Here is a 22,403-nt window from a genome sequence, read left to right on the forward strand (position 1 = left end):
ATGGACTCCATAGCATCACGAGTTATCCAGAGGCATAGGAATTAAATTAAGTCAATTTACTTTGCATGTAATTTCATTTGGTTTAGTTTACTTTGTTTGGTTTGGTTTACTTTGGGTTGGTTCAGTTGTAATGTGGCGTGAACGACTTGACCTATGGGTCACCTTTGTATTCCGTCCTCAACCCTATTTAGGGGGACGCCAAGGAAAAGGAAAGGCAAGTATTGAGAAAATTAGATTAAACAGGTCAGATTCTCCCTCAGAGGTTTAGGTCGGATTCTCCCTCTAAGGTCTAGGTTGAGCTTCCTTCAAGCTCTTGCGTTCTCTTTGATTTCCATCATTCCACGTTCCAAAAACAAGAATTCCCTTCCAGCGTCAAGAGCAACCATGGAGGGAAGAGAGGAAAGAAGGGTGACTCGATCCATGGCTCGGGAAGATCCTAACATATTATTGATCAATGTGTTTCCCATGATCAATCATCTTTTATGTCCTTTACTATCAATGTTCTATCTGATTGATCAATCAAGTGGAATGATTGATCATTACATGTGAAATTTGCTTGCTTGGGCAAAAATGATCGATCAATCCAAGTGGGATGATCGATCATGCTTTCTAGCATGAAATAGCCATGTTGTGGATGATCGAACAATCAACTATGGTTGACCAATCATGCTTTATATTTTTGGCCTGCACAATTCTGGATGATCGATCATTATCAGTGGTTGACCGATCATTCCAATACCAGTTCAACAATATTGACTTTCAAAGAATGAGAATTTCTAAGTGCTCTAATATGTGAAATGATGTTTATGATGGTTCTATACATGTCTAAGTGCAAATTATTGTCTAAAGCTCCAACTTCACATATGTGTTTAACTAAAGGAGTTTAGAATACTCATAAGTGACTGAGTTTTGACATTTGACTATTACACTTGAACTCTAGTCTTCTCATTATCTTTTTCCTTGTAAGTGCTTCTTCAAGAAACATTCTTCAATGGTGCTTGAGGTCTTGACTTTGACTTGATCTTTTTGAAACTTTAGACTTGAGATGAATTTGCTTTTAAAGGTGAAGTATCTGAAATACTTAGATTTTTAAGTTGTTAGATCAATTCAGTTTTGTTATTATCAAAACAACATGGGAGTCAACCTACAGTCAACATGCCTAAATCGATAGGCTTCAACTTGATTGTCGATTAGGCTTCGATCTCAATAATCGATTTGAATTTGCTATAAATTCTAGTTTTACTGTTGATGGACCATTTGGCTAGCCCTCCATGCTTTGACTATCAGGAGAATTTTGACCATCGGTTAATGATTTAGTTAAACAAAATGTTGCATGTTTTGTTCCAAAAAGGTGAAAGCACATCCCTATGACATAGAAGGCTAGGACACGTGAGAATGAAATTTTTAAGAAAATACAATAGAAAAATATGGTCCAAGGTCTTTTGAAGCTCAATTATGAAAATAAAGTTTTATGTGATGCTTGCATGAAAAGTAAACATTTCAAAAGCTTATTTAAGCCCAAGAAATTAATTTCCACCACCAAGTTTCTACAACTTCTTCACATGGATTTGGGGACATTGGAGTAGTGAGTCTTGGTGGAATATATATATATATATATATTTATGGTTGTTGATGATTACTCTAGATTCACATGGACTTTATTTCTAGCACGTAAAAGTGATAAAATTGAAGAATTTGTTAAATGGTCTGTCGTGGTAGAAAACAAAAAAAGGTTACAAGATTACTATGATTATCAGCGATAGAGGTGGAGATTTAATGGAAGAATTTGAAAGATTTTGTAGTGAGAAAGGGGTATAAATATGGATTCTTAGAACCTAGGACAACTCAACAAAATGGGGTGACTGAGAGGAAGAATTAAAACCTCCAAGAGATGTGTAGAACTATGTGAAATGAGTTTAACTTGGCCTAATTATTTTTTGGTGGAAGCAATCCCCACTAGTTACTAAGTATTCAATATGATTTATTTGAGATCCATTGTAGGAAAAACCTCATATGAACTTTAAAATGGTCAGACTCCAAGCATTGGGAACATTAGGGTATTTGGATATAGGTGTTATATCCTTAACACAAAGGATCATTTAGACAGCTACACTTCAAATCAAATGAAGGAATTTTCATGGGATACACAACACAAAGGAGTAAATTCATGTAAAATTTGATGATAGTGATCGTAGGAGACATTGCCCTATCCAAGAGAGGAGTGATGACGATGAAATTAAAATTCATGAAACTCGAAAGAATCTTCAAGAGATCAATCTTGATAAGGGTAAGGGTGTGGATAAGAATCCACAAACCCAACCTGAGCTTCCTATAGATGACACACCTAATGAGCAACTTGAGTCAAGTTAAGTAGAGGAAACACTCCTTGACTAGCCAGAGTCAAACCCAAGGGAAGAAGTAAAAAATGACTTACCCAAAGCATGGAAGTACAAGTCAGCTCATCCAAAAGAGCTTATCATTGGAGAAATAAGCAGGCCTGTGTTAACTAGAGGACACTTAAACAAGGAAATAAATCAAGCATTCATGTCTCAATTTGAGCCAAAAGACATAAAAGGGGCCCTTAAGGATCTCAAATGGGTACAGGCTATATGAGAGGAATTAAATCAATTTACTAGGAGTAAAGTATGAGATTATGTCATATGACCTTCGAAACGACACACTCAAAGATTTTAACCAGTTCAATATTTTATCCGTACTTCAAGGTAACATCACTTCCTCTAACTAAACAATTTTAGATTAATATACAAAGTTAGTCAATATTAATTAAATATAATATATAATTCAATTCATTAGTATATTAATATATTTTAGTTATACATTAAATTAGTTATTCGTGTAGTAATAATGTTTTTTTTACCTAATTTAATGTTTAAGTATTATATTTTAAATAATTATACTATTACAAGTTACTAATTCTTTTATTTTCATGTTTTTCTCATTTGGGGTCACTAACACTGGAAATTATTTTCCAGTGCACATGAAATCGTCCACACTGACACCCATTTTGAAGATAAAGTTCATGTAGATGAATAAAATGAAAATGAAGATGAACTTCAAATTTTATGTTTGTTAACTAATCCCCCCCTCACACCCCTTTCCCTACTTCGTATCTTCCACTATTTTTATTTTAAAATGCATATTTTCTCCTAACTGTTGGTCAACAATCTTATAGTGTCACAGCAAAGATGTTTGATAGATCAAATTGGACCATAAATTGGTATTTCAACAAGGTTTTGGATGTAATCCTCAAACTTCACTCTGATTACGTCATACGGCCTTCGAAACGCACACACTCGAAGATTTTAACCAGTTCAATATTTTATCCGTACTTCAAGGTAACATCGCTTCATCTAACTAAATAATTTTAGATTAATATACAAAGTTAGTCAATATTAATTAAATATAATATATAATTCAATTAATTAGTATCTTAATATATTTTAGTTATATATTAAATTAGTTATTCATGTAGTAATAATGTTTGTTGTACCTAATTTAATGTTTAAGTATTATATTTTAATTGAGTATACTATTACAAGTTACTAATTCTTTTATTTTTCATGTTTTTCTTATTTGGGGGCACTAACACTGGAAATTATTTTCCAGTGCACATAAACGTGTCCACACTGACACCCATTTTGAAGATGAAGTTCATGTAAATGAATAAAATGAAAATGAAGATGAACTTCATATTTTATGTCCCCTACTTTGTATCTTCCACTATTTCTATTTTAAAATGGCTAGGTAAATTGACATAAGATATTTGAGAAAAAAAAATATTTATATGGAGTGGAGTATGTAGGAGTATAAGAAACAAAGAAGTAAATATAATAATGATTCTGGATTGTTTATACACTTATCCTTAAATGGGCCCAAAAACCTACATGACATCTTGAATAGAAATTTAAAATTTAGATATAAATATATATAGATATAGTAAATTCACATACAGTTTTGCAACAATATTTTCACACAAGACAGCTTATTTCCATTTGGTTTTCGAGAATGTTATGCAACCCCAAGAAGAGATTTCCAATAGTTAAAGCCTCAATGCCGAATGCATTGTAGGCCTAATGAACTAAAACGAAGACCTGCACCTGTGTCAAATGCAAGGTTTCAGAGACTTTTGTTTTTTCGCATTTCTTTTAACACACTTGTGTTGCACCTGTTTTCGTTTAAATAACCACAATCTACATTTTCCTTCTTAGACAGAATTTCAATCTAACAACCGCTGAAAGCAAATGAGCAAATAAGTGACAAAATCATCATGACTCTCGCATTAGATACACAATCACAAAAAGATACAGAAATAATCTCATCTTTAAACAGACTTACAGGATGAACAGAACATAAATATTAGTTTTCAGTTTATAAAACGACTTAAGATAGGTACCTCCAAAGTGCAGGACGATCCCTTGATATTACAAGGACCCGAGATGCCAAATAATCAAAAGTAGGTGAATACAAGTTGTCCGAGCCAATGACTTCCCTTACATTTCTGGTATTTTCATGATTAACAGAGAAACAGGGGATGCCGACATCCTTGGAAGTGTCAAACACAAACAGCCCCGATCCACAGATGCCCATAACAAACTGAGAATTTCCCCATACTTGAGTTAAGGATGAGTGATGAAGACTAGTATTGGACTCTGGCAGTGCATAAGTTGACCTCAGCTTCCCTTTGCGCAGTGAGAATTGTTGCACCTGTGAGCACGTGCTGTGCTTTAACCTTGTATCGGTCACTCCAAGAAAGATGGAATCACCACAAGAAAAGATGGAGGAGCTGTTTAATGTCCCATTCTTGGACATCTTAAGTCCTACACCGGATGGGAGACGGAAGTCTAGAACATTTATTGCTTCATTTGTGCAAAATACACCATCATTTCCTTCCACTTCAGAGGAACTTACTCTGCATTTGGAGAACAGAAAACTTACAACGTGTCAACCATTTATAGAAGTAATAAAGAAAGAAGCAAGAAATTGACTACACAAGTATCACTGGGGACCATTTCACATAATATAATTAAATCCGATATCTTCCACAGTTCGGTTGTCTGTTTAGTCTTATTTTGTGTAGCCTAAACCTTACCAAAATTCCACAGGAAACAAATGATGCACAAACTATTGCAAGCTCTACACATGCAAAATGTTTCAGTAACATTTAAAAAAATAAATAAATAAATCTTTCTCTAATTGTGTACTCTAGTAGAGAATGTTTTAAGCCATGAATCTTGTGAAATAATGGCTACATAGTTGAAGGTGTTGCCTTCGAAGCAAAGACTGTAGCTATTTGAAGTCAAACTGAGTAATTTTGAAATTTTCATAAGTCATTGAGTTTTATCTTAAATAATGCTATTAAAATCTTGAGAAAGAGCCACCTGGATCACTGGAATGCTATTGATCAGAAAAGTAAAGATCAAAAGGCAAGCTCAAAAGAATGATTTAAAAATTTTATTACCTCTGGCGGACCCCACCGCCTAGTTCAGCATCAGTATTATTGACATGAAGGGCAGTAATCCTTTTACCAAACAAAGGAAGTGATAGCAATGCTTGTGGATTAAGCGACCCAACATCCCAAAGACTAATCCCTTCAGTCTCAGCAAGAACAACCTTCCCTCTACTTCTCCACTGCAAAGGGCTTGAGTACTCCATCATATGTACTGGTTTTGATGTTTCCCATTTCATTACAAGGTCTCCATCACGTATGTCATAGATGCTAACTACTTTTTGTGAGCTGGCTGTTGACACAAGAAGCGGACCACAGGGTTTGTACCACCATTGTTGGTTTTGTGAAACTACGATTGTGGACAGAGCACTTCTTTTATTCACTTCCCTATTGGATAGAGATCCAAGAACTGTTCTTGAAGACAAACCAAAAGTGCTGGTTCCATCCTCAACTCGGAATGCTTGAATGTCCTTCCCATAGAAATCCCATGAGCAAAAACCTGAGTCCAAACAACTGCCAGCTGATGCTGCCACAACATACCTTCCAGTGCAACCATCTGAACTTGGGGCACGAATCAACCAACAATCACCCCACAAGTTATGTGAGAGGCCAGCAGGTGTCTTATATTCAGCTTTCTCCTGAAATCAGAACCCATTCAAAAGAGACATAATCAAGCACACCTATTAAGTTCGATTCCTTTTACATAAAAGTTCCTACATCCCTCAAATATTATATATGCATTTTATATGCTAGATAGAGGAACTAAAGTCTGAACTACAGCTATATTCGGAAGAAAAACGACACAATTTCCTCCAGAAAAAGAAGAGAGAGAGATAGAAAAGAGAACATGGAGTAGAAGAGAAAGACTGTCAGATAGTTGTACCAATTCAAGAAGGTACGACCTCCTAAGTTCTGCGAGCAGAACCAATTTTGGGTCAAAATTGTCTATCTTTTTTTTTGGCAGCTCACTAGATTTTCTTCTTAAAAACATAAGTGATGAAATGACCTAATTACCCTTACATGGACACCCTCAATTCCCCTTACATTACTTCAATTCAAACTTTGCCAATTTACCCTCAGTTGACTTCCCTTAAAAACTTGATAATAAATGCATAGTGTAACGAAATAGCAAAGATAAAATAATGAAATACTGTAACCATATCAAAAGAAGAGCACAAGTCACAAGAAGAGCAAGACTAGCTCCATTACTTTTTCCCTAACTATAATTGGAAACCGGTTACACAAAATGCAGAAGCCAATCATAAAATTCACACAAGACTCTAAACAAGAAAAGAAGCAGTACATCTAGCTCTGGCTCTGCATCAAGTGAAACTTTTTACCCAAAAGCAAGGAAAACAAAAAGTTGTTTCTCTTCACTAGCCTGAGCAATCAAAAAAGCAAAGATAGTAACATAGAGAAGGGAGTATTTCATCTAGAAATCATATACCTCTGAATTTGTAATATCATAGAAGGAACATGTGTTATCGCCATGGACAAGTAAAACAGATTCACCTTCAGATACAAACCATCCACCAGTTGAGGACTTGACCCCTATTTCAAATAGCAGATCTCCAGAAGAATCCTCAGATTCTTCTTGGAACAACATGGATGGAGTTTCCTGGTTATTACACTGTTCAAAATTTTCATCTGTTGTCAATTGCACACCTTTGCCAAGAGTCTCACTCATAACCTTCCTTGAAATGTCTTGGCCTGTAGAACTTTCAGAACAACTAAAATCTGTTGCGTTTTTTATAGAACATTCAATGCGAACATTTTTGTTACTTGTTTTAACCTCAGATTGGTTTTTCTCGAGGGAAGCTAAAAACTCCAATGCTATAGGATTTTCATCCATAGGGCCCAGAAGCTTATCTTCAACTGCAGAGCCACCACAAAATCCTTCATCAGTAGGTTGACAGCTTTGATCTTTTTCTCTCAAGGAGCCAACCTGTGCACGACTCTTTAGTAATTTATGATGAGGAAACAATCGTGCTTCAAGTTCCTCAGCTCTTAGGCCATTGACTGAAGTGCTTGTACTACCAACCATCCCACTATTATTGTTTTCTTTGTGCCTAAACAAAGATTTAGCATTTTCAACATTATCAGAGATAACAAGTTTAGATTTACTATCATCCATCACGTCCCCCATAGCTTTCTCTATTCCAGCAATTGTATCCTGAATATCTGTTAGAATCAGCTTTGAAGCGTTTGGGTTGTTTTGATCCAACATCTCCTTGGTTCTCTTTATCTCAGATGCAATTTTATTAACCTTCCCTTCAAGAAAAACCAGTTTCTCACGAAGCCTGCTGGGATATTTATTTGCAACTTGAACAGCTTTACATTCTCCACTGCATTTGTGCTCTCTGAAATCATCAGAGACACTGAGACCTATCAAAGAGTTCCGGATCAACCCTTCTGAATTTAAATTAGTGGAGACCACCGCATCCAGATTTTCTGAAACCTCAGCAACTTGGGAAGCTTGACTCCTGCTTCCCACCAAGTTTGAAAACAGAAAAAGCTGTTGAGTACTTCCTAATAATTCAGAATCATTAACTTGTTTCTCACCGTCCAGATTCAAACTTGTTTGACCTTCTGCACAGTGATTTTCTGCCTCACCCATGTTACATCCGTCTTTGCTACTCAACCCGTCCATCAAGCCCAAACTTTTCAGGGCCGGACCATTCTCTAGGATTGCAAGACTTTTAGTATATTTTTCTCCACTTTCATTTAGACTAAAATCTAAATTTTTTTTCTCAACATTCGAACCTAGAGAGGACATATGCTTGCAGCTATCTAGAGCCATGACACCATATTGGCGACTTTCATCACTGTTTTCCCTGTTTGAATCTAAGATATCCTTGTTCATGCGATCACCAATTCTTGCTACATCATTCTTAGGAACCTCTTTCAAACCAGTATTCAAGTAAATTTTGTTCCTGCAAACCTCCACAATCTTTGATCTATTTCCCTGTTTCTCGTCCCAAGCTCTAGAATTCGAGCTTGAATTACCTTTCTGCTCCCGACTTTTTGCTAACGGCCTGAAATCTTTCAAAGTTTTGTCTTTGAATGACGCTTCAGCTGATGGCTTTGCTAAAGGTTTGTCCAAACCGTCAGATCCAGAATGCCTGGACAGACGACCCGTACGCACATCAGAGAGAATGTGAGCAAAATTGGAGGAATCTGCAGTCTTACCTTTGGGCAGAGACGACGTGGACCATCTTGCATAGGATCCACTTTCTTTGGCGGAAATGGCCGAGGTCTTGTCAATACGCTGCATAGGACTCGAACGGATAGCCGGTTTCTGAGACGGAGGCGGCGCTTTGCCACGGGAGGTAGACCTAGGGTTTTCCTTGCCTGAGGACATTTTGCTGCTGCCAATGGCCACATCTTTGTGGCCGAATTCAACGAGGCCTTTGTTGGGCTTCAACGCAGTAATCTTGGCGCCAGCGCCTCCGCGCTCTTTCAGTCTCTGAACTGACGACATTTTCCGATCCGAGGAGCGAAGAGAAAAAGAAAATACGGCTTTCCAGTGTTTTTGTTACCAGTTTAAGACAAGATTAGCCTGGCGGGAAATATTTGGGATTTCGAATTTGAATCTCTTTTTAAGTAAGTCGAAGGGTGACGAGAGCTGACGTATACTCACCAAAATGAACAATTTTGAGAGCGAGGTTTTTGGGACTTTCCCATTAAACCTGGGTCACTATGTTCGAGAAAAGAAAGGAAAAAAAATGTTTTTTTTTCCTTTCTGTCGTTTAGATACCTATAGAATATCATATAGAAAAGGAAAGAGAAACACGTTTTCTCCTAATGTTTTTTTTTTCCTTTCTGTCGTTTAGATACCTATAGAATATCATATAGAAAAGGAAAGAGAAACACGTTTTCTCCTAATTGGGTACACATGGAAAATAGGAAAAATAAAATATTATTTTAATTTTAATTTTTTTAAAAATTAAATCTAAAACAATATACTCTTTTATAAATTCATTATAAGGGTCCGGTAGTGCACAGGAAAAGTGGTGGGAGAATTCACTTTCTTTAAAGAAAGTGGTTTTAGAACGCTGTTCAACTTGGAAATTCGAAGTGGAATTTACTTCTCCTAGATAAATTGAAGTACCCTGTTTTCTTAACAAAATGATGGAATTTGAAATTCCACCTCTCAAGCTCGAAGCTCTCTTTCTATCGTTTGTTGCCTTTGTGGATTTGTGTAGTGCTCCTTCATCTTCCTTCATTCTTCGTGCTTCTTTTTTCTCCCTTTTTCTTTTTCATTCTTCCTTCTTCCTTCTTTTTATTTTTATCATTCTATAATTTATAAGTAGATTGATTGATAAAAAAAATTTATGACTATTATTATTGCTTAATCATACTAAATGAATAAAATTTGTCATATCAAAATTCAAAATTGTACATTTAACATTAGTAAATTATACAAAAAATTGTAAATTTTAGTTCTATTACATGTATATTATTATATAAAGAAAGTGTGACTAAAAATTTAGAGTTTAGTCAATTGCAAAAACAGCTTTAATGTCAAATTTAAATCTCAGGAAAAGCCTAACCATTACAGGCTCATACCTTGATTCTATCTTTCATATCAAACCTATTTACAACAAAAAAAAGTATCCAGCAGGAGAATATTATTGTTTAACAAAAGAAACTACCTCTTTTAACTTGATTTTTCCGATACTCAATTCCTCGTATGTAGGATACTGCTTAAAGTTGATGTTGAACTAACCTCCATAGAAAACTAAGAAAGAACCAAACAAAGAACATAGCAAGCCATCTTTAAGACGAGTTGTCTTCACCGAATCAAGACTTGGGAAACAAAGAGACGCATGAGAGCACTGACTTTTGAGTGCAGGCATAACCTCTCCAATATCTGGCCAGTTTGTTGGTACCGGGAAACAAAATTGATATACCATATGCCCTTTCATGAAAAATGTCTACATCATTAAAATGTAGAACATGATTTCAACAAATCCACACAAAACCCTTAAGAATCCCTGCATCTAACTTTTTTCATAGTTACTAAGTAACAAAGCATGATGCCTTTCCAAACTTCCAAGTAGGGTGAAGACGTTGATGGGAAAAGAAAAAACAAATATTAACCGGGGAAGCATGTCTTGGAATTACATTTATAAGTCATTCACTACTCCAATCTCAAACACATTTTTTACTAACCTTTGCACAACACCAAATAAAAAATTAATCACAGTCCCAACAAAAACAATTAACTGAATCTAACTTTTTCATATTATTTGATAGAGTCCTAACTGATTCCCAAGTAACAAATAGGGGTCAAACAAACTAAATGCCCCATTCTTGTAGATGTTGCTGGAAAAAAAGGACAAACAAAAAACATAAAGGAAGTGTTAAGGAATAGTCCCACATGGACTAGTGAGATAAAAGATCTTGAGTTTATTAGTTGGTAAAAGAGGTTTCCTAAATGGTAGTCATTTTGGGATGGGCATTGGACCCAATTTAACATGATATCAGAGCGACCACTCAATATGTGGGCATTTCACCCAAATTATCCACGTACTACATATGAGGGCCTCCACACAAATTATCCACGTGCTTACACGTGAGGAGGAGTGTTAAGGAATAGTCTCACATGGATTAGTGAGATAAAATATTTTGAGTTTATTAGTTGGTAGAAGAGGTTTTCTAAATGGCTAGTCATTTTGGGATGGGCCTTGGACCCAATTTAACAGGAAGCAACCCCGGAATCCTCAAAACACCATAAAGTGAAACAGGATGAAGAAAAAAGAAAATAGATAAATAAAGAGGTAACTACATAAAGAGCAAGAAAATTTGACATTCACAATACCTATTATTCCCTCATTAATGACCACCGGAGAAGACTGTGACTCTCTAGTCTTTGGGAGGAAGATGAAAAGGAGATTAATAGAAAAAAAGATTGAAACATAAAGTAACAAAAATAAAGGGAAAAGAGAGATTGAAACGGATAGAGAGCTAAAAATACATTAATGGCACAACGAATGGGAGGCAAATCGAAACTTACTTTTAGGGCATGAAAAACTTTTTGCGGTTGTGATGAGGGGAAGTTCTTTCTCCCAAGGAATGAAGATGAAGATGACAGAGAGGGAAGAGTCCTGGTTTGCCCTAGCCTCTCAACGAAGCCTCTACTTTGCTGAATACTCATGCGAAGAGTCGAATGCCTGTATTCCCCCTAGCATGTTGCTCGCTGGTTTAATTAAACGAGTCAGCTCGTGAGCTCACGAACCTAGTCACTGTTCACTTGAGCTCGACTCGTTTACTTGAACAACCCCTGAATCCAATCTCAAATTAGAATCGAGATCGGGAATTTTTTATTCAAACCGAGTCGGAACACAAGCTATTCGTGAACTGGCTCGGTTTGATGCCATTCCTTTTGGTGACTACCACTAGGGGAACATTGATAACAAAAAATTTATTTGTCCATGTGGTGTGTGCATGTTATTCATGCTTTTGAATGGCTTTTATGCATGTCTATTTAATCACAATCACAAGATATTTTTAATTTGAGTATCTCAATTTACCCCCCTCTTGAGAAGCCACCTGGGCCAACAATTGGTGTCAGAGCAAGTCAAGACCTTAATTGAACTCAAAATCTCCTTGATTTTGAAAATGATAAATGACATTTCAAGATAAATTCCTCCTTCCCAAACGACAATCTACCAACCGTCCACCCTTTATTTATTGGAATAAATTATGGATATTAGAAGGTAAGAAAGGAGTTTTTCTTTCAATCCATGGATTGAGACATTTGGCATGTAACCAAGAATGACCCCTTTGAGCCCAAAAAGCTTGAAAATGGCATATTAGTTGCTACATAATTTAGTGAACTAACTAGGGAAGACAAGGAGCAATCCAAAATGAACTTTGTTAAGGAATAGTCCCACATGGATTAGTGAGATTAAAGATCTTGAGTTTATTAGTTGGCAGAAGAGGTTTCCTAAGTGGGTAGTCATTTTGGGATGGGTCTTAGACCCAATTTAACATGTTGATTTTCCGGACCCCATGGATTTAGCTCATGGAGAAAAAAGAGGAGACACTCATCGGGAAAAAACAGGAGGAAGAAGAGGTTATGGACTTATATCCAAACCCTCCCCCTTCAGTTGTATTTATAAATGAATAAATATAAATATTATAATTATGCCCTTCACCCTAGTAAGAGTGAAGAAGAGACAAGAAACATAAACTAATTACATAAATGAGACCCTAATTACATCATATCTTCCAACACTCCCCCTCAAGCTGGGAGGTAATGGCAGTGATCCCAACTTGAGCCAAATAACATAAATGTAGTAATAAGCTCCTCCATCACAGTGTCCCAACCCGGGCACCAACTCTCAAAGGTAGAAATAGGTGATAAGTGGGTAATGCCTGTCATTCACAAGACGACGATAAAAGACCAATTGATACATATAAAAGTCATAATGGACTTAAAACACCATATATATATATATATATATATATATATATATATATATATATATAAAGGTAAACCAATTGAAGCAACACATAAGAGGTTGGCCCAAAGGGTGTGAGAGTCAAATAAAGGATGGTAGGAGAAAGACTACCAAAGGGTAATGGGCAAAGAGGAAGATAAGATGTTGAGGCCACCATCAGCTTTATTTTTCTAAGAAATTCAAATTTCGCATCAGACAAACCAATGCTGACAACAGTCAGCAAATAATGAACCCAAGACAAGCAACCAAGGAGTTATTCTTCATAAATAATGTCTTAATCAAAGAGACACATTAGTAGCAACGAAAATGGGTCATGCCCAAATAACATGCACGACATGCGCATTTGTATAGCATCGGATAACCAGTAAATAATAGAAGTCCATAAGAGTAATAAGGACACGTGAAATAATCGACAGCGAGTCCATCAATAAATAAGGAAGTTGCACCAAATAGTATGTTGGAACCGAGTAATAATCCAAGATAATAATTCAGCTGGAGATAGAGAACCGAGGCAAGCCAAGTAAGATATCAGACCAATATAGCATAATCACAGGAAAAATAGTTATAAGCCTTGTGACCCGGACTCGTATAACCAAGGCAAAAAATAAGTTGGCCGAGTCAGGTTGACCCAGACCCGAGTTGACCTGGGCCGGGTTGACTCGATCCGACTAGGCCGGAGTTAACTCGGCAGAACAGAAGGAAGCAACCATTTGGTTGTTGAATTAACTCGGCCTGGTCTGGGTTGGGCAAAACAGGAGCGGCCCGAATTATAAATCAAATTTCCTAACTTAAGAAACATTAAATTTTTTGATAGTGTCATCTTCTTCCCCATGGTGCCGAATAGAGCGAGAGATCAATCATCTTCGCCCCCCAAAGTGGCAACCCAACTAGCACAGTGAATAGAAACGTTATCTTCCCGACAATAAAATATCAGCAGATAGTCGAGCCTTGGATCTCCAGAAATAGAAACAAAGCCAAATAAATTTTCCGGATTAATAGAAGATTGATTTGTCATCTAGAAATGGCAACACAACAACAGAGAAGACGATAAATCATCAGTGCAATTTGATTATTTCTTAGGCTAGCATGCTCTGTTTGGCGTTATAGTTTTTTGGAAGATGCTAGCGGGATAATCTTCCAGATAGCAAAAAATCTCATTAATTCAACAAGTCTTTTTATTCTGAAGTGGAGTGCTTGTTGGTTCGTCCCCGATGCTCCCGGGATGGAAACAATGATGAGCCAGCAACTCGGGAATAGAATAGCCAAAAAAATGATCCTATTGCGGCAAGTCAGTATCGACAAGATCCCATAATAGTTTTTGCAGATATGCTTGATTGTAGGTGAAACAACAGTTGACGTGGGTAGTAGGTTGGATCAACAATGACAAATATACCATGAGTAGCAGTAGAAGTAATGTGCTAAAGCCTAAATTACTAGAATTAATCCAGCTACATGATACTCATAATCAGCAGCAAAATTATCGGATTGGTTTTCTAAAGAAGATGCTAACAAGTAAGATACAGTAGCAGCATAAAATAATAACAATGATAGCAATGGTCCAGCAATAAGCGATCATAACAGCAGAGACCCAATGAACCAGGGATAACAGACCAGAATTTTTCTAGATGTTGGTTTCTAAACTGAGTGTATCTGATCCAATGCTAGAGAAGAGACAACCCACAAAAGTAAACAAGCCAACGAAGAGATGGAGAGCTTTCAGCAATGACAACTTCAGCAGAAAGATACTCATGCAAGCAGAGAGCCATTCAGATTCAGCAGAGGGCTTCGGATTACTAGGTTGGATATACTAATGGATCAAGCCACCCATATTTTGCCAACCAAGCTCCATCCGAGTATATATGCTTTGGAAAAAATATGCCAACGACACTGGAGATCCTTGCGAATAGAGCAAGATCTAATCAAGTGTTGGAAGATGGGCTCAAGCCCACAAGCTCAAGGCAAGACACTCACATGTCAAAGGAGTTGCATATGTGTGAAATATGATACTTCACTTAAAGATGGCATAGAGGTGTAAATATGTGTTCTTTTTATGTCTTTTATTTCATCAAGTTGTAGCCCTATTGTAAAGGCTATAAATAAAGGCATTGGTTAAGAGGTAGAGCATTGAAGCACTCTCCTCTTTTTCCACAAATTCGTCCAGCCCTCATTTTCTCTTTAACGCAAACCTCTTCTCCCTTAATCCAAACTCTCTCCTTACACGTCCTTCTTCTTTTCCTCTCCTTATCTCTTCGTCTTCTTCTTCCTCGTTGATCTAAAGTTCCTTTCATGAGAACCTAAATTTTACATGGTATCAGAGCAAGGAGTTTAGGATCCCTATTGATGAAGTTATTATGAAATTTGTTCAAGAATTTGTAAAAGGAGTTCAGTCATGAAGAGATAAGTTTATTCTCTTCTTATTTATATTTTTTTTTCCTTTCCTTATTTACATACTCCTCTTTACTGTTTTTCTACTTCTTGAACTTTGAATCACATCAAGTCAAGATAAATCTTTATATGTTGTGAAGATTTATTTTTATGACTAAATTGATGTTATAATCTTGATCTTCTTGTAAATCAATTACAAGCGTGATCAAGATCATTTGTTGTTTGTGTCTTATTAAGATTGATGGTTGAGATTCAATTACCTTTATGTAACTTGGATCAATCTCATTTGAGGTAGAATTCAACACATGTTGTTGTCACTTCTCCTATTTAATATTGCTCATGGGTTTGTGTTATGTTGTTGGATGCCCATGATATGTTTGGTGAAATTCCAGCAGTCATTTACCCTTTTGTGGTTTCTTTTGAACTTCAACAATTGAATTTTTTTTATGTTGAAGTATCCCATAAGCTGAAGATAAATTTCTTCCAAGTATCTTGATTTGCCTTTTCATCATCTCTAAATATTTTTTCTCTCTCTCGGTTTGTGTTGGAGTTTGGATTAAGTTCTAATCGGTTTCATCTATCTTCTTCTCTTCGTTTTTAAGGATACAAGAGGAATTGAGTGATGGCTGAATTTTATTCTCACTTGCTAAAGGCACAAATGCATTGATAATTTGGTGCTTGCTCTTGTGAAGGAAATTTTTTTCTTGTTCTTTTTTTTGGTGACTAATTTGGTCCACGGGTTCTTCAAATTACATTGAGTAATTGTTATTTGAAGAAGGCCCCTTCCCTTGACCTCCACATTTGACTTGCCTCATCATGGAGAGTGGACACAACAGTAATAAGAGTGATATACTCCGTATTACTACGATTCCACTAAGAGGTTTCTCCAATTACATGAGCTGGTCACAATCGGTCCGGAGGGTTCTTATTACTCGTGACCTCTTAAGCCACGTTATTAAATTTTCGCCTCCGATTGATGAAGAAGATGAGACCTACCACAAGTGGATTAAAAATGATAATATGGTGATAAGTTAGCTCATCAATGGCATGAAAGAGCATGTGGCCAACAATGTGGTCCACTTGGAAACCGCCAAGTGCATATGGGACACTTGTGCTAAGCTTTACTCAAGTACTGCTTCATTACAAAAAATATATGATGTCTTACAAAATATGTTGCATACCAAACATGAAGATAATATTCACGAATTTTTGGACCGATTTTGGGGCCTTCTCCAAGAATGGAAAATAGCTCAGCCATACTCCACTGATATTGTCATTCAAGAACGACAACGAGAAGCCTTGGCAGTAACTATTTGCTTATCGAATATTAAACCTTACCTTGAAGTTGCAAAAACTCAGCTTCTAAGTTCTTTCGCTCTTTCATACTTCGAGGACATTAGTACTACATTACTTCAGATACCTGATCCATCCCCTCCTTCTCCTATTGATGCCCCATTAGCGATGTTCTCCGGCAATCGGGGTACATCTTCATCATACCGAGGATGAGGCAGAAATATGAGAGGGGGTAGAACTATGAGAGGGGCTGAAAATAGAGATGGTCGAACGGGTCCGAATAATTCCCATACTGGGCCTCGACTTTGCACTTACTATGGTGGTCAAAACCACCTTGTGGCAACATGCTAAAAACTTCATGGCAAGCCTGATTGGTCCACGGTTAACCCAGTCTCTGTTAGCGTTGAGAAACATGAAGATAAGGCTGAATCATCCTCCGAAAATGTGACTCTTACTGCTGAAGACTATGTTGCATTTCATAAAATGAAGTCCTTCATGGAATCCTCTATTCCCCCATCATCTACTGCTGCTACTACTATTGCCTCAAGTATGCTTTCTTCCTCTTCTTCCTCTTCCTCTTGGATCATCGACTCCGAGGCCTCCGAACATCTATCAGGTAACAAACACTTGTTGCAGTCCTTATCTCATTGTCGTCCTCAGAAATTTGTTACTATTGCTAATGGTACCCAAACCAAGGTCCTTGGCAAAGGTTCCTCCTCTCTTACCTCATCTATTCCCCTTCAAGATGTTTTGTTTGTCCCTCAATTTCCTTTAAATTTGCTCCCGGTTAGTCAATTAACCAAAAAATTAAATTGCTCTATCATCTTCTCACTGTCTTCTTGTGTATTTGAGGATCTCACTACGAAGCAGGTGATTGGTGGCGGCATGAAAGGGGGGCTTGTACTATACTCTTCCACCATTAGCTGCATTATCATCCAGTATATTCAAGGCCCAACTTTGGCACAACCGGCTTGGTCATTCCTCTACCCCTTCACTTCATTCTTTTCTTCCATCCTTAAAAGAACTTTCTAATTTCAGTTGTGAGGTTTGTCAATTAAGTAAACATAATAGGAGTACATATTCTTCTCGTCTTACAACTACAAGTATTGTTTGACTTAATACATTCTGATGTATGGGAACCTTTATGTGTCTCAAATATTTATCAAGTTAAATATTTTGTCATTTTTGTTGATGATTTTACTGAAGTGACTTGGTAATATTTATTTAAAGAGCATTCAAAAATTCTTCCTTTGTTTAAAAATTTTCATGCATGGTCTTGACACAATTTGAGAAGAAAATTCAAATCCTTAGATCTGATAATGCTAAGAATACATGTCTAATGAATTCAAATTATTTTGTGAGAGTAATGGGTTTATTTATCAAACATCATGTGCCTATACCCCTCAACAAAATGGTGTTGCTGAAAGGAAGAATCATCATCTTCCTGAAGTTGCTCGGGGCCTCCTCTACTCCATGAAGGTACCCTATTTCTATTGGCCTCATGCTATACTTACGACATGCTTTCTTATTAATAAGTTACCTTCATCAGTTCTTCATCATAAAACTCCTTACTCTATGTTATTTAATGGTGAAGATCATTTTTCTCTTCCTTTGAAAGTGTTTGGATGTACTTGTTTTGTTCATGTTACATCCCCACATAAAATAAACTTGATCCTTGGTCTATGAGGTGCATTTTTGGGGGTACTCTTGCACCTAGAAAGGTTACGTCTATTACAATCCTACCATTCGGAGGATGCTTATCTCTCAGGATGTGACTTTCTTTTAGGACACCTTCTTCTACTCCTCCCATGATGCTCCTCTAGAATAGACTTTTTCTTCTCCCACTCCTTGTTCGCTTGTGCCTTTCAATCTTGAAGTTAACCCAACCCCTGATGCACCGGTCGTACCTTCACCTGTGGAGTTCACCAGAGGTAAGTCCTTCTCCTCCTATGTATGGGCCTGAATTTGATACTTAGCCTATTTATTTAAGAAAGGAACGTCGTTCTTGTACTACTTCACATCTTATCTCCAATTTTATGTCTCACCATCTCTTGTCTTTCGAATGTTTTCAGTTCCATGCGTCTCTTTCTTCTACTTCCATTCCACTGTCGTATCAGGAGGCTCTGAGGCATCTAGGATGGAAGGCCGTCATGGAGGAAGAAATGTACGCCTTATACGAAAATCAAACCTGGTCCTTAACATTACTCCCAAAAGGTAAAAGACCGGTTGGTTGTAGATGGGTTTTTTTGGTAAAACATAATCCGGATGGATCGGTTGCTCATCTTAAAGCTCGACTCGTTGTTAAAGGCTATACTCAGTGCTATGGGATAGATTATGAGGAGACCTTCTCTCCTGTTGAAAAATTGAATTCGGTACGCATCATCTTATCTATTGTTGCTAACTCATCATGGCCCGTTTATCTATTGGATGTTAAAAATGCCTTTTTAAATGGTGATATAAGTGAGGAAATTTATATGGTTCAACCACCTGGTTATGTGGTTGAGGGGGAGTCAGTGTACCAATTAAAAAAATCTTTATATGAGCTTAAGCAGTCCCCTCGGGCTTAGTTTGACAAATTTAGTCAAACACTTCTACGGTTTGGTTTTCATCGGTGCTCGATTGATCATTCCGTATATTACAAAGATACTGTCAAAGGAAAAATATTATTGGTCGTATGTGTTGATGATATTATCTTAACTGGTGATGATGCTCTGAGCATACAAGAGGTGAAGAAGATGATATGTCAGGAATTCAAGACTAAAGATCTTGGTATGCTTAAATATTTTTTGGTATAGAAGTTCTTCAATCCAAACATGGGATAATATTGTCTCAAAGGAAATATGTCTTGGATCTCCTTGAAGAAACATGAATGAAGGGTTGTCGACCAGTCGACACACCTATGGGTACAAAGACTCGTGGGAAAACTGATTTATCTCACGGTAACTAGGCCAGACATATCATATGTTGTAAGTATGGTGAATCAATTCATGCACAAACCACAAATTACCCACTGACAAGCTTTAGAAAGAATATTATGATACCTAAAAGGAGCTCCAAGAAAAGGATTGATGTATAAAAAACATGGGCACTTCAACATAGAAGGCTTCTCAAATGCTGATTGGGCTGAATCACCTGATGATAGAAAATCTACATCAGGATATTGTACTCTGGTTGGAGGAAACTTGGTTACATGGAAAAGTAAGAAGCAAAATGTGGTTGCAAGATCTAGCACCGAGGTAGAATACAGAGCTATGGCCCATACCGTTAGTGAACTCTTATGGGTTAGGACCCTTCTTACCAAATTAGGTTTTTATAAAAAGGGGTCCATGGGTCTGCATTGTGATAATCAAGTAGCCATTGATATTACTTCAAATCCAGTTTTTCATGAAAGAACTAAACATATTGAGGTGGATTGTTATTTTATGCGGGAGAAGTTTCAAACAGGAATAATCTCTCTCAAACATGTGTCATCTCAAGAGCAAGTAGCTGATATTCTCACTAAACCCATTACATCTAAAATCCTATCGTTTATATGTGGCAAGTTGGGTATTTATGATGTCTTTTCTCCTCCAGCTTGAGGGGGAGTATTGGAAGATGGGCTCAAGCCCACAAGCTCAAGGCAAGAAACTCACACGTCGAAGGAGTTGCATATGTGTGAAATATGATACTTCACTTAAAGATGGCATAGAGGTGTAAATATGTGTTCTTTTGATGTCTTTTATTTCATCAAGTTGTAGCCTAAGGGCATTGTAAAGACTATAAATAAAGGCATTGGCTAAGAGGTAGAGCATTGAAGCACTCTCCTCTCTTTCCACAAATTCATCCAGCCCTCATTTTCTCTTTGACGCAAACCTCTTATCTCTTAATCCAAACTCTCTCATTTCATGTCCTTCTTCTTCTCCTCTCCTTCTCTCTTCTTCTTCTTCTTCTTCTTCTTCATCGTTGATCTAAAGTTCCTTTCATGTGATCCTAAATTCTCCATCAAGATTGGGAATAATCTTCCTAAACAAATCGAGTCTAGAAGATTAGTTTCCGAATAAAAATAACCAAGATTTGTTTCCACAGAAACAGAGTAATAGGATCCTACTGTCGTGACAAGATGTAGACGATGGGAACCTCCACACGGGATGGAAAACAGACAGTTGCAATGGCAGCGACTTTGGAAGATTAACTCGCAGAAAAATAATGACACAACAACTTTCGTAATCGGTAGAAAATAATCTTCCAAAGATCCTAGTGTCGTGACAAGATGTAGACGATGGGAACCTCCACACGGGATGGAAAACAGACAGTTGCAATGGCAGCGACTTTGGAAGATTAACTCGCAGAAAAATAATGACACAACAACTTTCGTAATCGGTAGAAAATAATCTTCCAAAGATTGTAGAGAATCCTCGAAGAAGTAGAAAATCTCATGTTTAGTAGGTCTCGCAAGAACAGTGAAGTAAACTTTATGAGTTAGAGCACTTGTTGGTTCGTCGTCTCCATCACTGGAAAAATATTGAGATTATTTTGAGGCCAAAGAACCAGAATAACAATATAAAAAATAAAATGAAGTTCCAGCGATGACAAAAAAAAAACAACAATACGAGCAAAAGAAAAAAAATGGGTCTTTGGCATTCTACAAAACATACCCTAGTCCAGAAAATTAATACTCCAATACCATGTTGATTTTCAGGACTCCATGGATTTAGCTCATGGAGAAAAAATAAGAGACACTCATCAAAGATTAAACAGGAGGAAGAAGAGGTTATGGACTTATATCCAAACCATCCCCCTTAAGCTCTATTTATAAATGAATAAATGTAAATATTATAATTATGACCTTCACCCTAGTAAGAGTGAAGAAGAGACAATAAACATAAAATAATTACATTAATGACACCTTAATCACATCACATCTTCCAACAAACTCCAAGGCCATAAACCTCTTGAAAAGTGCATTAGGACCAAATGAGTTCAATAGGGTCTCTACATGTAAGACCGCCAAAGAAATTTGGAAAAAACTTGATTTCACACGCGGAACCACTAGAGTAAAAGACTCTGGAATCCATTTATTGATAGTCCAATATGATAAATTTAAAATGTAACTGGGTGAATTAATTATTGATCTTAACTCAAGGTTTACTCATATAATAAATGAGTTGAATATCTCACGAGAACAAATTTCCTTATATAAGCAAAATGATTGTTGAATTTAGGACCCACCCCTTTTCTAATATCCTGAGCAAGGGAAGAGAGAAAGACAAAGAAGAAAAGGGGAAGAAGGTTCTCGAGTAGAGAGAAGAGGAGAAGAGAAACAAGGTGTACACCAAGCAAAGAGAGAGAGAGAGAGATTTACTCAAGAAAAAATTGTAGAACTTGATTAATTCGGATTTACAACACCTCTATTTATAGTAGAGGAAGTGATAGAGTTCTAATACAATTAACCTTTAAGTCTCCTAATTATATTCCGATTCTAACTCTCTAGGAGGTGTCTATCATGAAAGGATAACACAATCTACTAGAGGTCGAATATAACTTGAACTCTAACTCTTCTTCAATCATGTGGACATAAGAGAGGAGGTTGGCTCATGGTCTTATCTTTGTGGGTCCCACATGATCTTCTAGCTCATATAGATAAGATTACCAACTCGTGGTATCTTTATCGGTCCCACTTGATCTTCATGTCTTCTAACTTATTCCAGCTTGTGCTTCTTATCTCTTAACTCGTGTTAGCTTGGGTGAGGACTCTTCTTGGCATCCCACGTCCTCATGGTGGGTCCCACCAGCTCATGCACCATGGTGGA

The 22,403-nt window shown here is 36.9% G+C and overlaps 1 protein-coding gene across 1 annotated transcript; it reads right to left on the bottom strand.

The window, feature by feature from the left end:
- Window positions 1-4,323: 4,323 nt before the first annotated feature.
- Window positions 4,324-8,955, bottom strand: LOC137962493 (KIN14B-interacting protein At4g14310-like). Its single transcript, XM_068809391.1, has 3 exons — window positions 6,915-8,955; window positions 5,480-6,105; window positions 4,324-4,930 (listed from the first exon to the last, which is right to left on the bottom strand). The coding sequence occupies exons 1-3, from the start codon at window positions 8,946-8,948 to the stop codon at window positions 4,402-4,404; spliced, it is 3,189 nt and encodes a 1,062-aa protein (XP_068665492.1). The 5' UTR covers window positions 8,949-8,955; the 3' UTR covers window positions 4,324-4,401.
- Between the last annotated feature and the right edge of the window lie 13,448 nt (window positions 8,956-22,403).

Source organism: Aristolochia californica, unplaced genomic scaffold (assembly GCF_029961685.1).
Source record: "Aristolochia californica isolate CCGP_79_NKW_82.1479 unplaced genomic scaffold, dmAriCali1.0.hap1 SCAF_4, whole genome shotgun sequence".
In the NCBI taxonomy this organism is placed as follows: domain Eukaryota; kingdom Viridiplantae; phylum Streptophyta; class Magnoliopsida; order Piperales; family Aristolochiaceae; genus Aristolochia; species Aristolochia californica.

Coding starts and splice junctions, on each gene's coding strand:
- LOC137962493 (XM_068809391.1), bottom strand. CDS start 8,948: ATGTCGTCAGTTCAGAGACTGAAAGAGCGCGGAGGCGCTGGCGCCAAG. Junction 6,106..6,914: donor ATGATATTACAAATTCAGAG/GTATATGATTTC, acceptor TTCTGATTTCAG/GAGAAAGCTGAATATAAGAC. Junction 4,931..5,479: donor GGCGGTGGGGTCCGCCAGAG/GTAATAAAATTT, acceptor CTCCAAATGCAG/AGTAAGTTCCTCTGAAGTGG.